Below are 21,309 nucleotides of genomic sequence, written 5' to 3'. Positions count from 1 at the left end.
TTAGCGTGCTGTGTCTATATCAGTTTATTCAGGATGTCTTTTTGCGGATGGAATGAATGATTTCTTGTAGATGTTTCTGCGGGCCTGAAGGACTTTGTAGCGTCTGCCTGATGGCAGTGGTGGAGGGGGTGAGAGGGCTCCTCTATACAGATCTGCTATACAGATCAAATAGTTGAGTTTGAAGTGAACAGATTATTTTGCAGGCCTGTTTGTTATACATGAAAGTTTAGTTTTTTGTTTGACGGTGAGTAATATTGAAGGTGAGGAGGGATTTGATGAGTGAGCGGTAAACTACAATTAAAATGCCCTTGCTGACATTACAACTTTGCTCAGCTGGTGGAGGCGCTGTTGTGATTTTTTGCACACAGTGTGTTGTGTAAAGGACAGGCAGGTGTGTTTCTCTGGTGTTTAAAAGACTGGACCTTCTCTACTAGCTGACCCTGGATAGTGAGCGGCTGGAACAGAGGTGATGGTTTTTTTTCTCTGCCCCCACAGCACAACTCCTTGGTTTTCGTGATATTAAGCTCCACTGAGGTTTCACAAAATGTTTGGACCATGGTTGTAGACATGGGGGTCAATCCGGTCAGCCACCAGTGCCATGTCATCTGCATACTTAAAAAGTGACATTCCTTCACTGCTACAGGAGATGTTATTAGTGTAGACTGAAGAGAATCTGGGTTAAAACACAACCCTAGTGGAACCAACATATTGGATTTAAAACCCTTTAAAAACACCTGTTGTGGTCTATCCATTAAATCAGTGTGGGGTGGACCTGAAGAGAAGTAGTGCAGCAGGGTGTTTGTATGTACAATATTTAAAGCAGAAGAGAAATCCATGAATAAAATCCTAGAATGAACTGCGGCTGCAGCCAAATCGCGGATTATGATGGTGGATCGCGAATCAGATATCGTGATCGTAATGGCGGATCCTGTATCTAGCTGGCTGATCGTGATAATAATGGCGGATCCTGTATCGTGTTGGCATCTGATCTGTTGGTGGACCACGATTGAGGTGGCAGCTGATGGTGGATCCGGATGGCGTCAGTGGATCATGATTGTGGACTATGGTGGATGCGTGGTAGAGAGAGACTATCTGCAAAGTCTTATACCAAGAGCACACAGGGCCATGGTGTTACCAGTTGGTTCAGATGATCCCTGCCCAACCCATTGGACACCTGAAATGCAGACAGAAGCAGGATGACAGGAAAACGGGCAGGGGTCATCACATAGCAGTTACATAGAGGTCAAATTTAGTATATGTGCAACATCACTGCTGATACTTAGAGGGTTATTTAGGGGATCCATATTAGTCTTATGCTCTCTTACCCTTACCTCCCCCTTCACTGTAGTCTTGAAACTATAATTGAAAAGATGTGTCAATGAACAAAATGCTTCCAATGCCAAGAGATAAAAAAGATCTGGCAAATATTTATTAGCTGGCTATGAAAATGCCTCAACAGGGCAGCTGCTTGGCACAAACTCAGCCGGCTTCTGAGGGTTTGGTGGCGTCACTCTAATAATTTTTATCTGAGTAGAGAGAGTTAGAGTCTGGGAGCGCTTCCTCCTTCCTGGATTTCTTCCTGTTTGAGTTATTTCTGGTAAAAACTACAGTGAGCAGGAAGCTATACAGCATAGGAACCAATGGGTTTGGAGCCCAACGCCACAGACAACATTGTTGTGAGAAAGGACTGAAAGATGGACTAATCCATTATTGATTTTTTCATCTGATATCATCTTGAGGGAAAGAAAAATATAGGAAACATGTCACACAGGTATCAAGATGTGTAATGGTTATTCCATTCTGAAACAGTCTCATTGTATATGCTCAAAAATGAATGGTCAGACTATAAATGGAAACCAGAAGGCTTCTGGCCCTAATATTTAGTCCCCTGCCTACAGATTCTGCATATTCACTCTGAGAATCTGTTCATAGATACTAGCTTCCTGTAGATGTGTCCGCAGCACAAGCTACAGTGCCAGGGCCCAGTGACAATACTCCAACTGTTTTCCCAGCCTGAGTCGTACTGCTTTTTTGTGTTTTATGAACAGTATTTTAGAAACACAGTGTGGTTCTCTAGGTCAGAGGTCTTCAACAGGGGTTCCGCTGTTTTGGGTTGATTAGACAATTTTTTATATTTTTTTAATTTTTAATTTTATTTCCCAACCAATTTTTTTTCCACAAATTTAAATGTCTTTAAATACACATTAACATGAATCCAACATATTGTAGCGAACGGATAAATGGAGGCAGAAGACGTTATCTTTCAGTCAGCAATGCACACATTCAGCGACACACAATAATAAAAACATGAATATATGAACCTGTGTATTATTTGAATAGCTTCGTATTGAATGCACAATAACAGGGTAGCTATGTTTATACATGGCACTAGGCCCAGTTTAATATAAAACACAATTTTATACAATTTATATAGTAGGGGGTCCCTGCTCCATCTCTCCATCAGTTTGGGGGTCCTTGGCCTGAAAAACGTTGAAGACCCCTGATCTAGGTAGAGACATCAACCTCGAATTGAAAGCTCATTTAATTTCAATGTAAAAATCTTCCTCATATGTGTTTATGCAACCAATGTGAGCCATAAATGATTGGACAAAGCAGCCATTTTGTGCCTTTTCCACCACTTATACTTGAGCCCACTCTCCTCTGATGGTGTGGGCGAACCCCTCTATTGGATATGCTGGTGATGTGCAGCCAAGGGCATACATGCTGTTTCACTTTGCCCCCACCCCCACGTGTCTCACTCAGTTCTGATAAACAGTCTCCACCCTAAGAGGGAGAATCCAAGAATCATATTATAGAGAGCATTTTCAGTGGTTTACATTTATATGACAATGTCAAGTGTATGAGAAGATTGTAAAGGCCATTGTATGCACCTTCATGCTTCTTAAACATTTTTAAACTTGTCATATTTAGGACTTTGGGGATAATTCAAATGTGTTTATTTTAATGGAACAGTGCATATTAATTAAAACTTATATTCAACAACAACAATTTGCGGACTCCCGCTCACAAGACAGCAAGTTGTAGTATGTAGTTTGACCTGCACAGCGATATGACAACTTTCAAAGTTTGAACTTGGTTTAATGGACCTTGGGTCCAGTTTTGGTAGCCTTACCATTATTCTCATCTTGTATTGTAACCTCATGCACATCACGAAGATAGCTGAGATCTGAGAACATGGTTACACCATAACACAGTCTGACAGTTAAAATGTGGAGTCAGAGAGGTGGCAAATAAAATAAAAAACAGTGCCCAGGTTTGTCAAATTGATTTGGAAGAGAAAAAAAACTGTGAAATTATGACCTAAACTATTTGCTGTAAACACCCATCTTAGTTTATTGACCCGTTTCCTGCTTCCTTTGACCTTATGTCCTGTCACTATAGCTTTACTCTCTCTACGTTCTTGTGTCTTCTTCACATTAGTCTGGAGATGAAACATATTTATAACCTGTAAATTATTAAACTGAAGCTTTATTGAATTCCTGCTGACTGCATAGATAAATAGATAAATACAATCAATCAATGATCCTGTCAAGATGCTGTGAAATGTTTGAGTGGAGCTTAATGTTGGCAGTGGTCTGTACAGTGAACCATAATGTGACCTTTTTTTTTAATTCATATGTATTCAGAGAGTTTTCTTAATACAAATGAAAAAGAACTGTGGTCCACAGTAAAGATGATTCGGAATATGCTATACACATATTTCCTAACATATAGTGATGAAACATAACGTTGTTTTTTCCGTTGCTAATGTTGAAGACGAGTGGGTGGAGATGAAGAGGTGTCTTGAGTGGTCAAGCTCAGTGAGAGGTAGACTGTCTAATGAGGGGTGAGTGGCTCAGAGAAGGAAAGATGGAGAGGTAATGGACAACACAAGGAGAAACTCAGGTCATCCCCTGCTTGAACAAATGACCCATGCTGCTTCCGGGAAAGTAATGTCTGAAGTGAAATGAGCAAAGACCTGATCACTTCAAATGTAATGCAATCTTCACCACTTTTAAAATCACAGAGCCTGGGAAGGGACATAGAGAAAAAAAATTGATGGTTGATAAAAAATCATCAATTGTTTTATCTCTATGCCACTCTTTTTCACTTTGGCACCAAATCCTGGCTAATTCAGCAACAAACTTCAACCCATGTCAAATATGTAATGTTTGTATGTGTGCTTTATTGCATATTGTCACCTTTTTATTTCCCTGTTTTATCTCTCTCTATCTTTTATCTCTCTGTTTACTCTAATCTTTTCATTAAAGCCCTTCTAGGGACATGTGTTGCAAATTAGCATCTGCCAGAAACACTTTTTCTAAATACGTAGTATCAGTCCATATCAAATAAATAAATATATAAACTGCACATTACAACCACATCAGTATTTGTTCACAGCAAGATGTTGTCAAACGGAATCAACACAAATACAGATTAATGAAAAACTCAGCTGTGAGATCATTTATATCAACGTTTAAAACACATGATCACAAAATTATAAATCAAACAAATTATGACAGAGTTCTTAACTTTGCTGTCACACAGTTACATTTACGTGACACACACACATGAATGGTTACTCCAGCCTGTTACAGCTCAGTTCAGTGTCCTCTGTTGACACCTATGTTCTAACGAAGCCAAATTAAATTGTAATTGTTCTTATATGCTTTTCTATTTTTCTTGTCAGACGATTGAACTATATGAAACAGTGATTTAATCACAGCCCATAAACACTATTGCAAACCCTGCTTCACTGCAGTGATAAAATATTACGATCGCAACAACGTCTAGCAAAGTCATCAGGAGAACCAGATTGATGAGAAACACTCTGCTGTCTGTTTGGATATACTAGCATTTAATATGTATAATCACAGAAATATTGTGTGAGGCACTAAGTTCACATAGGTAATTCTTATGGAAAGTATAGGTTTAACTTTTTCATAGTGAAACACCAAGCCACCATTTTCAGATCCACGTCCACTGGACGCCATTTTAGAAAAGAGTTGGATAGAAAGAGGTGCAGTTATAAATCGAACTGGATGAATAAGAACATACATGGTAGTTTTAGAATGGGCAGTGTTGGTTGATCAGTCAGCCAGTGGGTCCAAACATGAACTGGTCAGTGAAAACACCTCAGCAGAAAAAGACCAGGCAAAGGGGGGGTACAGCTCTCTCTCAAGTCTGTAGACAAATCTGATTTCTCATCTCAAGTTTCAGGAGCTACAATGGTACACACAGCTTTAAGGACTGAACATGGGTCATGAACAGTATGTTTGGAGAAGTAGGAGATAAACAGTTCATTGCTGATCAGTGTGAGGCGGGTAGACTGTCCATGAAACTGCATGTCAGCGTGCTTTGGCCTGTTGTGGGTCTAGGCTCACTGACCACTCACAACCAAGTTAGCTAATGCGATGGATTCAGAAAGTGAAACGCTGGAGTGCTTTTACTTTGAAAGGGATTAGTGTTGATAAGTGTTGGAAATGCGTACAGTACATTTGTGACATAGACAGATACACATTGTGGTTCACAGCAGAATAAACGGAGAAAATTATCTATCACCTGAGCCTAGATTCTAGACTAATTTAAAAGTTAGCCTGCAGCAGTGATATGTGACAACCCACACCTGGGCTTCTAAGCTCATTGTAGGGTGGAAACTTTAAATAGAGAGAGAGTGGGTATTCTGTCTTTCACTAATGTCTAGAGGGACATTTTGTCATGGCCCAACATTCGTGAGACTGTGGCCGTGGCTGAAAGCCAAATGTCCTAAATAGAAATTTCCAATTGACTCATCGTCTGTGCATCTACAGTGTGTATGGTGGTTATAACTCTCTGTTTAGCATGTGGGGCTTGATGAGACTAAATAATCTGTGCATATTATTTGATGGAGGTGTTTCTCAGATAAAACTGGTTTGGCCGTGATGGATTATTGATGAAATCACAGTCTCAGGCCTGATTGTTAAATCCTTGGTAATGATTTTGAGATCATTATTCATTAATGATTGGGATATCTGGACATCTAGATGGAATCCTTATCTGTTTGAAGAAAAAATGAAGTTGTGTTCATACTGTGGCATTGAGCTTGATGTTATTTAAGTTCTTAAAAACTCTTAAAGCCTTGTTATTACCTCTGCCAAGGAGGTTATGTTTTCATCTGCGTTTGTTAGTAAATTAGCAGGATTACCGATTTTAAATATATATCTCATCGTCATTTTGGTTTGAATCGCAGTTCTGTGGGGTCTTTCTGTGTGGAGTTTGTTCTCCCTGTGTTGGGTTTGGTTTTCTTCGGGTACGTTGGCTTCCTCCCACAGTCTCAAGACATACAGTTCGGGTTTAATGGGGGACTTCTCTCTATATGTTGGCCCTGTGATATGCTGCTACCTGTCCAGGGTATCCAATATCAGCTGGGATTGGCTCCAGCTCCCCCCACGACCCTCAGAGTGAATGGAGATAGGTAATAGATAATAGATAGATAATGGATGGATTTGGTTTTATGAAAGAAAGAAATATCATTAGCAGTAGTATATATTTAAATATGTATATGTATATGTATATGTATATGTATATGTATAATTAGATTATATAAAATGAACGTAACATAATGTAACTTCAATACTCACATGAATGTTATTAAGCTTAATTCAATCATTGTCGGCCATGAGAGTAATTTAATTTTAGGTTTACTAACCACAGACTATCAGTGGATAATTTTGTACCCAGAATGCCACTGTCATTTCTCCATGTCCAAAGTAATACATTTTTTGGATCTAAGTTGCTCCATTCTTCTTTCTAAAACTTGTATTCACCCGACTGTCGCACTGTGAGCAGGGCTTCACTAATCTACAACATTAGAGATACAAAATGGCCTCTCCACACACTGATTTGTCACGGCCAGTCATGCGGAATATGCAGGAAAACACACACACACATCATAAATCATGATATCACTCAATTATGAATGAGAGACAGATTTATTTGATTCATATTCATTACCCCGGTGCCACTGAGACAAGTTGTAACATTAATGATTCACAGAAAACAATCCACATTGTTCATTTATCAGTGCTTTTCAGTTATTTATCTCAGCCATATACTTAACAGTCACTTAAAGTGGTCAGAGTCCAAACACATGTGGCTCTGAGTTCATACTAATATCTGAGCTGATTTAGATTTATTATTTCAAATAGCACGAAGTCACCGATCTGCCAATAAAGTGTCATTAGTCACTGACAGGACACCATGAAAAGACTCTATGGGAATATTAAGATAAAATAAAATATAAATAACAATTGCAAAGTGGTGAGCAAACATTACGTGATAATTTATAGCACATGCTGCTGAAAAGTAACCCTAACACCAAAACAGGCTGGAATTCAGTTCTTTGCCACCCAGAGCATCCTTCCTAAATATGAGGGAAATTTACTGTGGCCATATTTTTTCCTTCTGCCACCCCTCCCTCTGACATTTTTATGGATGACCCCTCGCAGGACTCATACAAGCTCATCCATCAAATGAAGCCTCCGAATGGAACTGCGTACGGATGCCATTAAAACCATTACGAGCTGATAACAATTTCCTCACGTCACCCTCATTTCGGTGAGAAGGAAGCTCTGTGCGTTCTCAGTTCATTAGTATTTTATATTGCAGCAAGATGGCTATCACTACCTCGGGCTGATAAATTTCTCATATCTCACCAGTTACCAGAAAACACAAGTATTGTGCACATATGGTATACTTAGATCTAGCAGTTTACAGAGCATAACAAAGGCATTTTTGTAACTTGACAATATTGATCGTTTTTTTGTGCCACTGATCTTTTTTTTGCATGTCTGCAATATGAAGCAGGCCACTGTTCTTATTCCAACCCTGCAGGTACAAGTCCTCATGGCTAAACTAGCATGGTTCCTCTTGTACTCAGATAAAGCTGTTCTCCCCCTCGCAGTGGGTTGTAGATAGAGAAAGAGGCAGGGATGCTCTCTCACCTTTGGGGAGCGATGTTGGAGATGAAATGCAGTTTGACTTTGCCAGCCCAAAAGGTAGATGAGAGGAAACTGGAATACTTTACTTGGATAAGGGAAACATGCATTTCCTTTTCTGCAGCATATATATATTTATATCGTATGATGCAGTGGATGTGAATTCTCAATATGACCCTACAATGTATTATTTCTGCTCTCCAAAGAGCCAGATTTATTCCTGTTGCTACACCCCATCTGTGACCGCAACACATTCATATAAGCCACAATCACCAATCACAAATGTGTGTCAATGGTTTTAAATGACTCTATTTAAGTACCCAGTCTGGCCATTTGCATCACCACATCTGGAACCAAAGAATGGCAACATAAAGTTAAATAGTAGATTGGGTGTTGGTTGCCAGTTGGAAAAATTCCCAGCTCCTACTCTGTTGCTAGCAAATCTATAGTTTTAGACAACATTTATTTTTTAGCCATTGAAAACATTCCCGCTTAGCACTAGATATTGATTCAAGCTCACAGAAAAATCTTCTTTTCTATACCATGTGACAAACACAACACTGTGTCCACAGTAATTGCCCACTTTCTGAACTGAATGTGAAATGACCAGCATGGTAAGACCTCCACTCATTGAATGCTGTAGAAGGACAGTTTTGTCGCTAGTTGTGGAGAGCTTTATTGCTACATGGATTTGATGAGAAACAGGACAAAACGTCTGTATCAACATACATAGCCGATGTACCATGTCTTTCTCCACCAGTAGCTTACCTCCAAAGCTGACGGCCAACTCTTGGCTGTTACCCAACTAATGCCACTCAGATGCTCAAGGCTTTTAAGCTATTTACATAATAACACTTTATGGCTTGTGATCGAAATCTACATTTTGTATACAACTGTTTAATCAAGGTAAATCCCAAAATGCAGCTTGGGAAGGCTTTAGTAGTTTTACCAGAAGCTTTGGACTGAACTTGGCAGTAGCTTTAGACCTCCATGACCATGGCCACCTATTGTACCCTGGGAGTAATTTCGTATTTCTGATCCTGATTAAATATTTCCACCACATAGGTTACACTTTTACTTTCTTTTGCTTATATGCAATCAATGTGAGTAATAAAATGAAAGGGGCAGTGCAGGTAAGCGTTCTGACTCTAATTAGGTCTTACAGAAATAATCATGGATTCATGTTCAACTCTATCTTTCAGAGACGTTCAAATGACTCAGTGAAGCCTGCACTGCTTTCTCTCACCACATTGTGCAAGAGCATTGTGTGTAGATGAGTCTTCTCTGTGGAAGCGGTGCCTGAGGTGTCTGTGTTAAGGAGATGAAAGCTGTGGCCATTTTGTATTTTGTTTCACAGTGTTTTCCTCCTTTTTTCAGTCGAGGTTTAGTTGCAGAGCTCAAGCAGATCCTCACAGTGTCTTGGCGGCTGCTAGATTGTGCTAGTGCCGCGGCCGGGCCCACAATCCAGTATTTTTTGCTTAAACGACTGCGAGCTAATTGAAGATGATCTCACAGATAACGACTCCTGACTGGACCATTTTTCTTTGTTATCCCTCCGCTCTCCGGTGCCCTTTCCGATCTCTTTCAGTGTTTTCCCCTCTCTTTCTTCTACCACTGCCACAAATACAGTCAGCGCACACTACGCTGGCTTTTCTATGTGGCTTCCCTCCCATCTTTGCTTCTCTCTGTCTGATCACAGGCATAACCACTGTGTCACAAGCAATCTGTTTGACAGGAAATGCCAATTTTAGTGGGAAGGTGAGGCCTTTGATGTTGTCAGATGATAGGCATCTGCAGTCTCCCTGTACTTGTCCCATTGTCTGCATCCCTCTCTGACACGTGTCTAGCATTTCTGAAGGTTATTTTTTTCTGGACTAGGTGACTCTGTCTATTAGTCAGTCAGGAAGGATTTTAATTATACGGTGATTATTATTTAATTGTTGCTCATTTTTAGTTGCCTAAAAGTACATATTAAAGGTTATAATGGTAATTGGTCAGATTTAACCTTACAAACCTAATTTATTATTTTCTTTGAAGCTACACAATAGCTTCAAATTTCGAAAAAGAAATGACACTATACAGCAGACAGGGGTATTGCTGTCATAACAAAAAAAAATCCGCTTTCTCAGTTATAATGAGACATTTTTCTCATTTCTACAAGGTCCTTTTAATATAATAAGATATTTTTGTGTGATTTAATTTTTGTCTGCTGTTACTGGATCCCACACTAATCACTCAGACCACATTAGGAGGTGGTTTGAGGCACATGTGGCCCCATTCTTTTAGCAGTGTAGATGCAAACTGACCCGCTACAGTTTCATAATGAACTTCAAGTATTTTACTTTTCTCAGTTTTGCACACGTTGATTGATATATGTTTAAACTGACTGCAACATTTAGATTTTCTATATTTTGGAGATGCACTTGAATGCCAGATGTAAACAGTTAAACTCAGAGCTGTCCACTTGTGATCGGATCACCAGACACAGATGTTGTCCGGACACGTGCTTTATGTATACCAATTATCCTGTTGATGCTTGATGAGCTGCTGGAGACTCTCCCACATAGAAAGGATGGGGTGGAGAGGTCAGCAGTCCATCACATAAATGGAACAAGGGAACAACCTACAAGAAGTAGTGTTTGGCCCCTCGTGTGAATGGAGATGGAGGGGTGATGGTGGTGAATACATGGAACTCAGCACCACCTGAACAATGTTGCAGCTGCACACTATTAGTGCTATAATTGTTTCAATATACTTTGATTACTTAATACAATTCAAGAACAATAAAAAAAAAAATAATAATTTTAATTTTAATATTATGTTATTTATTATTCAATTATTATGCCTATAGACTGAAACGACTAATTTGAACTGTTTAAATATAGATTGTAAAGCATTCACAGTTTTAAAAGACTTGTAACTTGACTTTGACCTTTCCTTAAGGATTTGAGACTTGTTTTGAGACTTGCTGTGACAGGATTTAAGTCATCTGGACCTGCAGCAATAGGCTTTGAAAAGAGATTTGGTTCCTGCATTTTAATAAATCCATGATGCTGAGGCCAAGTTTGAAAATAGTCTTGAAAAAGCTATTTTTTATCACTCTACCAAATTAATATTGTTGAACAGTTAACCAACGCTGGTTGCACAATGCAAACCTTCATCTGAGGACTGAAAATATACTATTCTCAACCTCTTCACTCTTTTTTCTTCTCACCACAGCAAGGGAAGAGAATGTGGCCACTTTCCGTGGCTCAGAGTACTTCTGCTACGATCTCTCCCAGAACCCCATCCAGAGCAGCAGCGATGAGATCACTCTTTCCTTCAAGACGTGGCAGCGCAATGGCCTTATCCTTCACACCGGCAAGTCAGCTGACTACGTCAACCTGGCTCTGAAGGACGGCGCGGTCTCCCTTGTTATCAACCTCGGCTCTGGAGCCTTTGAGGCCATCGTGGAGCCCGTCCATGGGAAGTTCAATGACAACTCGTGGCATGATGTCAAAGTGACCCGCAACCTCAGACAGGTAAGGCCCAGAGTTGGTGCATAATTTGAAAATGTGTATGTCGTAATTAGGTTAGAAGCTTCCTTAAAACACATCTTATTATTGATACGAGTAGTTAGCATTTGAGTTCTATCTATCTACCAACCTACCAAACTACCTACTTACCTACATACCACACAACCCATCAATATATCCATCTATCCATCAATCCATCTGTCCTTCCACCACTCTCACCTCTGCATCCATACATCCATACATCCAATTCACATTTCATAGTTTTAGAGCACAGGTTCCGGCCTCCATTTCCTTCCATTCTCTCTTCCTTCCTCCTTATTTCTTTCGTCTTATCTGTCTGTGGGGTGATCAGGGAGATAGGATGTAGTCACCCAAGACTGATTATCCAAAACTGATCTGCAATCATTAATAAAACTTTCCAGGCTGTATGTCTTAATATGTAAATAGACTCAGACAGAGTCGCAACTAATTTGACAGGAATACAACAGAGGACCTACTGGTGTATCGGTTCACAGTGTATCCAAGGAAACCCACCTTGTTTGAAAAAAATACATTTTTGAAAAATAATTGCAACTAAAGCCTGACTACATGCTGTGCATAATGCAAAGGTTTTTTATGTGGAGGCAAGCAGCTTTGTTGCCTGCGCTTCTTCATCTAACAGCTCACTGAGTGTACCCTGCATCTTCCATAAGGCCTGTGCTCCCAGCGATATTTCAAACTGATTTACTGACAAATCATGATTGTGGTCCGCACTATGACATATGTGACTGTTTCACAATAAAAGCCACCCTATGTATTGCTCGGTGAGTGCTTTTAATGTGAAACAGTCGAGCAGTAGGGACTGTCGGTTTGCATGAGAAATAGCTGAATCCAGCTCTAATATGGTCCTAATTTCAGTGAGATCAAATTCCAGAAAGGAATAGTGGATTACGTACTGTTTCTTGTCAATCCTCCAACTTTAGGTGGACAGTTTCAGTCCTGCAAAGAATTACACTCTACAACTGTAAAGCAGCCATGTAATTTGAAAATGTAAATAATCAAATGACTTGTATAAAAGTTGGCAACCATAAATAGTGCCAAGAACACAATTTCATTTTTTAAACTACATTTCTCAGAAGAACAGGACTGCTTTCTTATTGTCAACAAATCCTGTAAAAAGACGGAACTCAACAATGCCCATCTCTAAATACATCATGATACCTCCACCCTGTCTTTGGCACTGAGCCAGCCCCAAGTTAATTCATTCCTACATCTTGATGTAAATCTTTTAAAACAGCTCACATATACAGTATATTGTTTCAAAAACCATTCAGAACTTTCTAAAATAACTGAGCATTTTTGTCATTACTCAAACTTATCTACTGACTGTGAAGACATGACTACAATGCTACTAGAGGCATACCCATGTGCTTCTAATGGGGACCCTTAAATAAACCAGACCTAACCAAACAATGCTGTTAACGTGAAGTAGATTGTACTAGGACAATTTACTAATTTAAGTTGATATTATTTAAAAATACAGATTTCATTACTTAATCATACTTGGAATATTGTTATAATAAGAAGGGGTCATTGTTTTGTGTGCGTGTGTTTTTGAGCCGAACAGATGTCAATGCATCAGTTTTCAGCCTGGACCACACCCCCCTCATCAGCACTGCAGCACTTTGCCAGCTTCTAATCGTCTAATTCACTCACCTTGTCTGGGCACGATCAGGGCTCATTTAACGACAACAACACGCCACCTTCTCACCACCGTTTGTGACACGGTCGGCCTGTGACTCATAAAGATGCCCTCTCCTCAGCTACGGATACGTTTGAGTAATCCGCAGTCAAACACACGGCCATTTGGGTTTTTTTTTCACCATCACTGGACGAGTATGAACCAGTTTGATCACTGACTGCAAAAAAGTTGGAGGCTTCTATATCGCTTCAAATAGTTGACAGAATTAAGATGTAGCTAGAAAATATAAATGTTTGTGAATTTTAATATGAGCCATTTCACAGTTAATGTCAACATATTTTAGAATTGCCATTAAGGTGTAGCCACTTTTGACTTTTGGATTCCGCTCCTTTTCAGGGAAAGTCTTGATTAATGATGGCTTCTGAGAGAAGCTTTTTAAAATTGTTTCCTAGCCAACCAAATGCCTATTGATTTAGTATTAATAATGAACAAGACACTTTGAGTCCTCTCAACTTAAATGTTTGATTTTGCTTTAAGCGTATTAAACTTAAATTGTTATTTCCAGTACATCAGCTTTCAGGATATTAAGGGCAATCAGCTGTATTACAATCTTAAGAATATTGAACTCAGCCTGTTTAACAGTCAATGTGTAGGTTCATGTGGTTCAATGATGTGAGCTTTTGAAGCTCTTTCAAACAATAAAAAGGATATATCTGACTTTGGATAAACAAACAATACTTGTTAGTAGTATACATTCATTATTGATTAGGCTTTTGAATGTATTGACAATAAGATCAAATATAGAATATCACCTGACTATAGATGGCCCCAATCCTTTAAATTTGTTGAGTTTTTACACAAATCCATTAAACATGCCTCGATTGACTTGGTACTGTTCTACCAAATGCTTTTAAGAAAGACACCACAAATGTAAGAACTGTAGATGACAGTTTAGACACATCTTTACCTTTTGGGAAACAAGGCCCCGATTTCTTTTCCAGTCTTTTCACTCTCACTTCTGTTAAAGTCTGTCCTGATACAGCTCCCCTTTAATGCACTTGGTGAAATGAACCATTTTTGTACTAACACTTGTAATAACTCTCATTTTTCATCATACATTTTTCATTTGATTTGTTTTTATGTATTAACACACTTGCCTACCCCACCTTCCTGCAAAGCAAACAGGCATTGGATACGCTATGGTAAACAAACTCCACTGTATGGTAGATATCATTCTTATTGTCATCTTTTGGTTTGCTGTGTACTTTTTCCTTTGCTTTATTAGTCTTCTCTACATCAAGAAATTATTCCCTAATGTGTTTTCATGATTACTTTACTTTCCTTGTCCCTCCGTCCTTTACCTGGTTCATCCACTCACATTGTTTTTGTACCTTTCTGTTTTTAATCGTTTCCTTTTTTCGGTCACCCATCACTTTTTCTTCTAGGTGTTTGCTTGGGTTTTACCCTCGAGGGTTTTACGGAATTTGTTTCATTCCAGATTCTGCTGGTAAATGTTTTTGGGGCGATATTATTGTCTAAGCTGTCAGAAGTACCAAAAGAGAGAAACAATCACTGGAACTGTACAATACAAGTGCATGGACCAAATCCTCCTCACACTTGACTTTCATCTTCATTCATGCTCCTGAAAATATGTGGCAACCAATACTGTTGGAGAAAACTGATTAACTACCAATACTACTAACACTATAAGCATTTTGGCTGGCGTATAAATGGATTCAACATTCTAGGAGAATATGAAAGCGGATGTTAACAAAGCATAACTGTAGGATCACAGATTTATCTTTCAAAGCAAATGTTTCTGTCGATGAAAACTGTCACTTAATAATATATCTACTGCTCAGGGGGAGCATTATAAGGTCTTGTCTTGTAAACACAACGATGGCTCAAGCGCTTGGCGAGTGACCATCACCACCACCTGCTCAAAGCAAGAAAGCATGTTCAGCTAGGAGTTAACTTATATATAGGCCTAGTGTTGAAAGTTACTTTGTTTTTATGCAGAATGGACTAAATGTGAATGTGTTATACAATATTGGAGTGTTATTATTACTGTTGTGTAAGCAACATTTAATCGTTGAGTCTAATTGACTTTGAAGAAACTTTCAATGCTTTATATACAATGGTAGTTTAACTATAACAATATGTTACAGCTCATAAACTACTCATAGCCTATGTTTTGAAGTCTCAACCTGTAAATGGTAAATTTAGCTGTCATATAGATATAGCGGTGAACTAATAAACTATACAGAAGAACAACATGAATTCCTCAGGTAATGAACTGCTGAGCTTCCTTCCACATCTGCTGGTCAGACGTTCGGTTATGGCAGAAATATTGTCACATATTCCATTCTCTGTGTCCTGTCCTGCATGTTTGTGTTTGGTTTTATGTGCTGTGACACTAACTCCTCCCTCCTTTAATGGTTTGTCTTTTTTGTGTTTTTTTTTCCTGCATGTCAGTGTCTTTCTTGGTTTCTTTTCTCCCTCACTTATATTCAGACACAAAAGAAGTTCACATAGAATGATAAACACCACATGGTTTGTGGAATGAAGATAAATATGAATCCATGTTTGTCAGTGTCTAAAGCTAAGTTTACCCAGTCAACGTTTTGTTTTGTTTTACTAACCTTGCATGCCCATCAAGAGTTTTAACTTAGACTAATTCGCCAAAAAACTATTTTGGCCTGGCAGCGTTCGATCCGTAACAGAGATAAAACGTCACAGGGTCTGAGATTTAAAATTCGCATAGCTCAGAGTGATTATATCTATCCTTACAGTCAAATGGGGGGAAAAAAACTTGTATTTCCACCCTCACTGTTCACTCCTCATTATCAGGTGACAATATCAGTGGACGGGATTCTGACGACCACAGGTTACACCCAGGAGGACTACACCATGCTGGGATCAGATGACTTCTTTTATGTGGGTGGAAGCCCCAGCACCGCTGACCTGCCCGGTTCTCCAGTCAGCAACAACTTCATGGGCTGTCTCAAGGAGGTAAAGTACCTGATATTTCGTTTGTGAGAGTGAATGTGATGCTGGTGTAGTGGGAGCTGTTTTGTTGTATATCTTTTAAATGTATTATCAATTTTTAGTATAACTTGTCAGGCTGGATTTGGAAACTGGGACAAAGAGGCTTTAAATTACAAATTGGGAAAAGAAAGAGAAACATACTGAGAGTAATTATCTTCATACTGGTGTTTTGCTTCAGTTCACTGGATAAAAGTTGTTGTAGTCAATCTGAACATTGTCTTTTTCTGTTTAAAATTTACCTTTTCATTCGAGTCTAACTTAGCCTGTCAGCTGTTTGGTGCTGGGCTGGTTGTGTTCTGTGGGTTTATCAGATCTTAAAAATGTAAGTGGTATGAGCATTCAACCATATAATACCCTAAGTGTCATAAAACCAGAACAGTGCGATAGAAGTGGCTGTAAGACCCTGTAGACGTGAAGAGTTAGACAGTAACTCTTTGTGGGCATGTCATGTAGGACTGAGCTATAGGTCCAGTGCAATTATTCCCTGCTGTGGCTGCAGTGAAAATGACCATGCTTCTAAAGTGTATCATACTGAGCCAATCACTTTGTTCTAAAGAACAATAGTGTTTCTAAATCTGTAGCCTTTCTGTTAAATGTAAGGAGGCTTTCAACTTCAATCTGTTTGTTTCAGTTCAAACATATTGTGCTGTGTTAGCTCTTTTGAAACAGTTCCTATAGGCTGGAGTCAGCGCGTTCATTTAAAACGTGGTGCAGACCTTAAAGATACAGAGCAACTGAAAACCTGTTGCCACACGTTCCAAGTAATAAAGGCAAAAAATCTAAAGGCCCCCAAGAGCGTTTAGTTTGTCTGTTCAGGGCTACTGAAGAAACATGACCGTGCAACATGGCTGACTCTGTGGAACATGACCCAATCCTTGATACTTCATTGTGAGGATGATGAAAACTAAATTCTTAGTTTGAGGTGTTTATACACGACACAACTATGAACAATATATTACATTTCTGACTGTTGATCCACCAAAATCCTACACAACGGACCATTCAAATGGTAACAGTCTGTGGACCGAGTTCAACATGTCTTCTTCTACGTCTTTGGATAAACTTCAGCACTGGTCGGCAACTGGTAGCCTTCTCTCTTTCATTGCAGCATCATTATTTAATCGCTTTAACTTTAAAGTATAAGCTTTTATTTTGAAAAGTAGAGAACTTGGGTCTGAATGTCAACTGCTCAACAAACCTCTGAAATATCCGACATGCAATGTATGGAAAAATAACAGCAGTTCAGTAAATCATTCACAGTTTCATTTCAAAACATTGAAAGTCTTCACTGCAGATAAACCAGGTAGGAAGCAATGTTTTATTTCTTCACTCTGCACCATAGACTGGATATAAAAAGCTAAGCACACAACGTTCAGCAAACAAGTGTGTCGTGGGACTGTTTGAGGAGGACTCTCAAATGTCAAAGAATAGTTCTGAAGTAGCTCCGGTGCATAACCACAGGCCAAGAGAACAGCCCATTCCAAACAGACAGGTTTAGGGCGGCCACTGCACTGGTACCTTACATGAAAGAAATCATCTTTGGAAAAAAGAAGTATTGCATGTATTTTCATGGCCCGTCTGTTAAAAAATCAAGGGGGCAAAGTTTATGACCTATACTGCAGCCCGACACTAGGGGGCGGTCAATATGTATGTCTGTATATACAGTCTAAGGTGAAGGCACAGACCTGAAGCTCTTTACACATCATAGCAAAGCAGAGCGAGAGAGAGAGAGTGATGTCGTCCCACCTCCTAAGACCCTGTACCCTGTTATTGGTTGGTGGCTACACACACAACATTTGTGGTGTAGAAATTTCCTGAACACAGCAAAATAAGTGGAAAATAAGAAAGTACAGACAAAGGACAGGGTCTGCGCAGATAAATACACACACATCTACTGGGTCATGCTGTTATCGAGATACAATGGGTTTTTCCCTCTAGAAATATATCTAAATCTTTCATAAAACTTCAAAAATGGTTATGATTTAAATATCTGTGTGAATTAAACTTAAACTTCCAGATCTTGTTCTTCTGACACTCCAGCTGAGTGAGTTCAACCGGGATCGGTGCTCACATCCCAACTGACATTTCAGCTGCCTCCAGTGCTCACACCTTATCTGTTTTCAGTACTTACATCTTATTTGTCACTAAAACTTCAAATGACACTTCAGCTGTTTTCAGCTGAACGGACTCTCTCTTCAGCGTTCAAATAGAATCGGTTGTTCAACTGCTCCAATTCATTCTTCAGACACAAACAAGACATTCCCAATTAAACTATCTTCAGAAAGGACATTTCAATATTATAATTCAAATTTCTACATGTAAGACCTCTACTATAAACTTACATAAAATGTGCACATATTGCAGCTAAAAATAACAGTTTGCAGAAAAGACAGAAAACTGAGAACGGATAAAGGTTGACAAGACTTTTTGTAATCTGCAAAGTTTTATTAAGTTTTACATATAGAAATACTGGTATAAGGCGGTCGACCTCTAACCAGAAGGTTGGCGGTTCAATTCCCAGTCCTCCCCGTCTGCATGCCGAAGTGTCCTTGGGCAAGATACTGAACCCTGATTTGCCCCTCATAGTAAATGCACTGTAAATGCACCATGGATGCACTGTATGAATGTATGGGTGAATGGAAATAAACTGTACTTTAAAGCAGTTTGAGTTGTCATCAAGACTAGAAAGAGTGCTATATAAATACATAAATAAATACATTTACCGTTTAAATGTCAGTGGAGTCTCAGCAGCACTGGGCCTGATGAAAGTTATGTTGAAGTTGCTTGTGTTATACTAACAGTTACCACACTGAGCTAAACCAAAAACACACACACGTAGGCCACATGCACACAAACACACAAATATATTGTTCTCTCAAGCTGATGATGTCATACCATAGTACTTGACTGGAGCCAGTTGCTGCAGCATGGCAGCAGGGACCCAGCTTTCTCCGTCACACACACACGTACACACACACGTACAAACACACATGTATACACACACACACACACACAGAGTACACAGCGTCATACATGCTGCAGGGAGAGGGAGGACATGGTGCAGTAGCCCTTTAATCCCCCTCTGGCCTACTTCCTGCTCTGTGCCATGCTGGGCAGGTTTGCAATTCTCTGTACCCCCCACCCCTCACACACACACACAAACACACACACACACACACACACACACACACACACACACACACACACACACACACACACACACACACACACACACGTCCACATGCAAATAGAGACACGAACACCCAAACATGCCCATTAGGTTTGAGTTCTCACAAGGATAATGTTGTTGTCACTTTACAATTATGAGACACAAAGACCTTTTCATGTGGGCTGGTGCGGACACACACACACACACTCATATATTCAGTAATATCCAACCTAAAAACTGTGCATGAGCATCACACTTGTGTTTCAGTGTTGATTTATGAAACAGGGATATGAAAACAGTGCAACATCATAAATCACACACAAATTCATACATTTCTGATCACACACTGTTTACTACTATCTTCAAATCATAATGTGTGTTTGTGGGTTTATATTTTTCAGGACCAGCCTTTCACTTACAGTATATTTGCTACATATGTACAATAGTGTAAGTGTGTAAAAATAAAGGAAAAAGATTCATACATGATTGAAAATATGTTTTCTCACCACAAATGACTTAAGTGATTAATCAGTTATCACAGGTGATGTTTGTTGTCATGAGCAATAATTATAAATTTAGTCAATCTAAAGACATCAGCAACCAGCAGTTCATTTCCAAGAAATTAGAATTTCACTCCCATCACATTCATCAGACGTCCAATGGACAGTTAGTTAGATGAAACTATTAAGACTACTAATGAGAACTATTGTTCTCCTGCATGGCATCAGATGTTACACTATAACTCACATGAATCTATGCTCAATGGTCTCACACACACAAACACACCCTGTCTGAAAGATTGTCCTCATACCCTCTCTCTTATACAGTCGCACACATGCTACTCACCCACACATCTGCAGAACCCACCAGCTCTGCCTCTGCTGTCCAGCACCCTCGCGTCCTCCACTCCTTGCCATTAAGGCTAATTTGCCTGCTGCCAATGCTCTTGTCCTCGCCATCACAGAGTGGCATTATGGATAAATGTTTTGTTACCATGGCACCAGGTACTGGTCGCCCTTGGTAGCCCCTGTGGTTGGCTGGCGCATGATTGTTATGCCTTTCATAAGCCAGCAATTACAGAGAAAGCCTACATCTCCAAACCTACAAAATACATAATGGCCTACAATAACACATAATTGCTATAATTGTCATTGTCATTACACCTCCATCATCCCCTCACATGGAGGCCTCTGACTGTGCCTGTATACTGTAGCCAGCAAAGAAGCACAAAGGACTGGTTCACAGACAGTGCACGAAGGATGAGCAAACACAACGACTGTTATTCTCACTTTCTTCCTGTAGTAACAGAGCTTGCTACTGTAATAAAAAATATTTTCATAGCATTTTGACCACTCTTAAGTATATTACTCTACTGCATTAAAAACATTTTGGCAAAATGAGATTTAAAAACAAAACTAAATTAGACCAAAAGCAGTTCAGTGTCATGACCTGTTATTAAGTTTAGTTCTCCATATTTTCAAGAGGGAGTCACAGATGTTTTACTCATATCCCTGTGGAACCAAACAAACAGTGGTGGAATTTAACCAAATACTGGTAATTTACTCAAGTACTGTACTTGGTTCTTGCTCTATATTTCTATTCAATGTACTTCTTACAGAACACATATGTACGACTGCAACACAGCCGTCTGTAGAAATGTGTCTTTCATGGCCGACTTTGTGGCAAGGTTAGCTTGGTGTCCCAGCTGCCCCTGCATCTCAGGAGTTGAGCTTTTCTCAGCTTCACCTTTACAACACAACGCAACGCAAACAAAGCGAAGCAATAGAATGAATTAGAATCATTTCTGTTGAAGCTTCCAACGCGTTCAGGTGAGTGTGACTGTACACCACTGTATTTATTTTACAGCTATAGTAAATCTTTGTATGTTTTAATTTACACTTTCAATCTAAATTTACATTT

General features: G+C 39.4%; 1 protein-coding gene across 6 annotated transcripts in view; it reads left to right on the top strand.

Moving 5' to 3' along the window:
- nrxn3a (neurexin 3a) overlaps positions 1-21,309 on the top strand; it is a 182,444-nt gene that overhangs the window by 66,308 nt on the left and 94,827 nt on the right. For all 6 annotated transcript variants that reach the window (XR_007033016.1, XR_007033015.1, XM_047341757.1 and 3 more), the window contains exons 6-7: positions 11,196-11,497; positions 16,023-16,184. Coding sequence is in view for 4 of the 6 variants with exons in the window: in XM_047341757.1 (XP_047197713.1) it covers positions 11,196-11,497; positions 16,023-16,184 (464 nt within the window). In the remaining 2 variants the exon portion in view is untranslated. The remainder of the gene's footprint in view (positions 1-11,195; positions 11,498-16,022; positions 16,185-21,309) is intronic.

The sequence above is a fragment of the Hippoglossus stenolepis genome, chromosome 10 (genome assembly GCF_022539355.2).
Source record: "Hippoglossus stenolepis isolate QCI-W04-F060 chromosome 10, HSTE1.2, whole genome shotgun sequence".
Classification (NCBI taxonomy): domain Eukaryota; kingdom Metazoa; phylum Chordata; class Actinopteri; order Pleuronectiformes; family Pleuronectidae; genus Hippoglossus; species Hippoglossus stenolepis.
The sequence above is the reverse complement of the archived record's forward strand: the minus strand, read 5'-3'. Positions and strand labels throughout refer to the sequence as shown.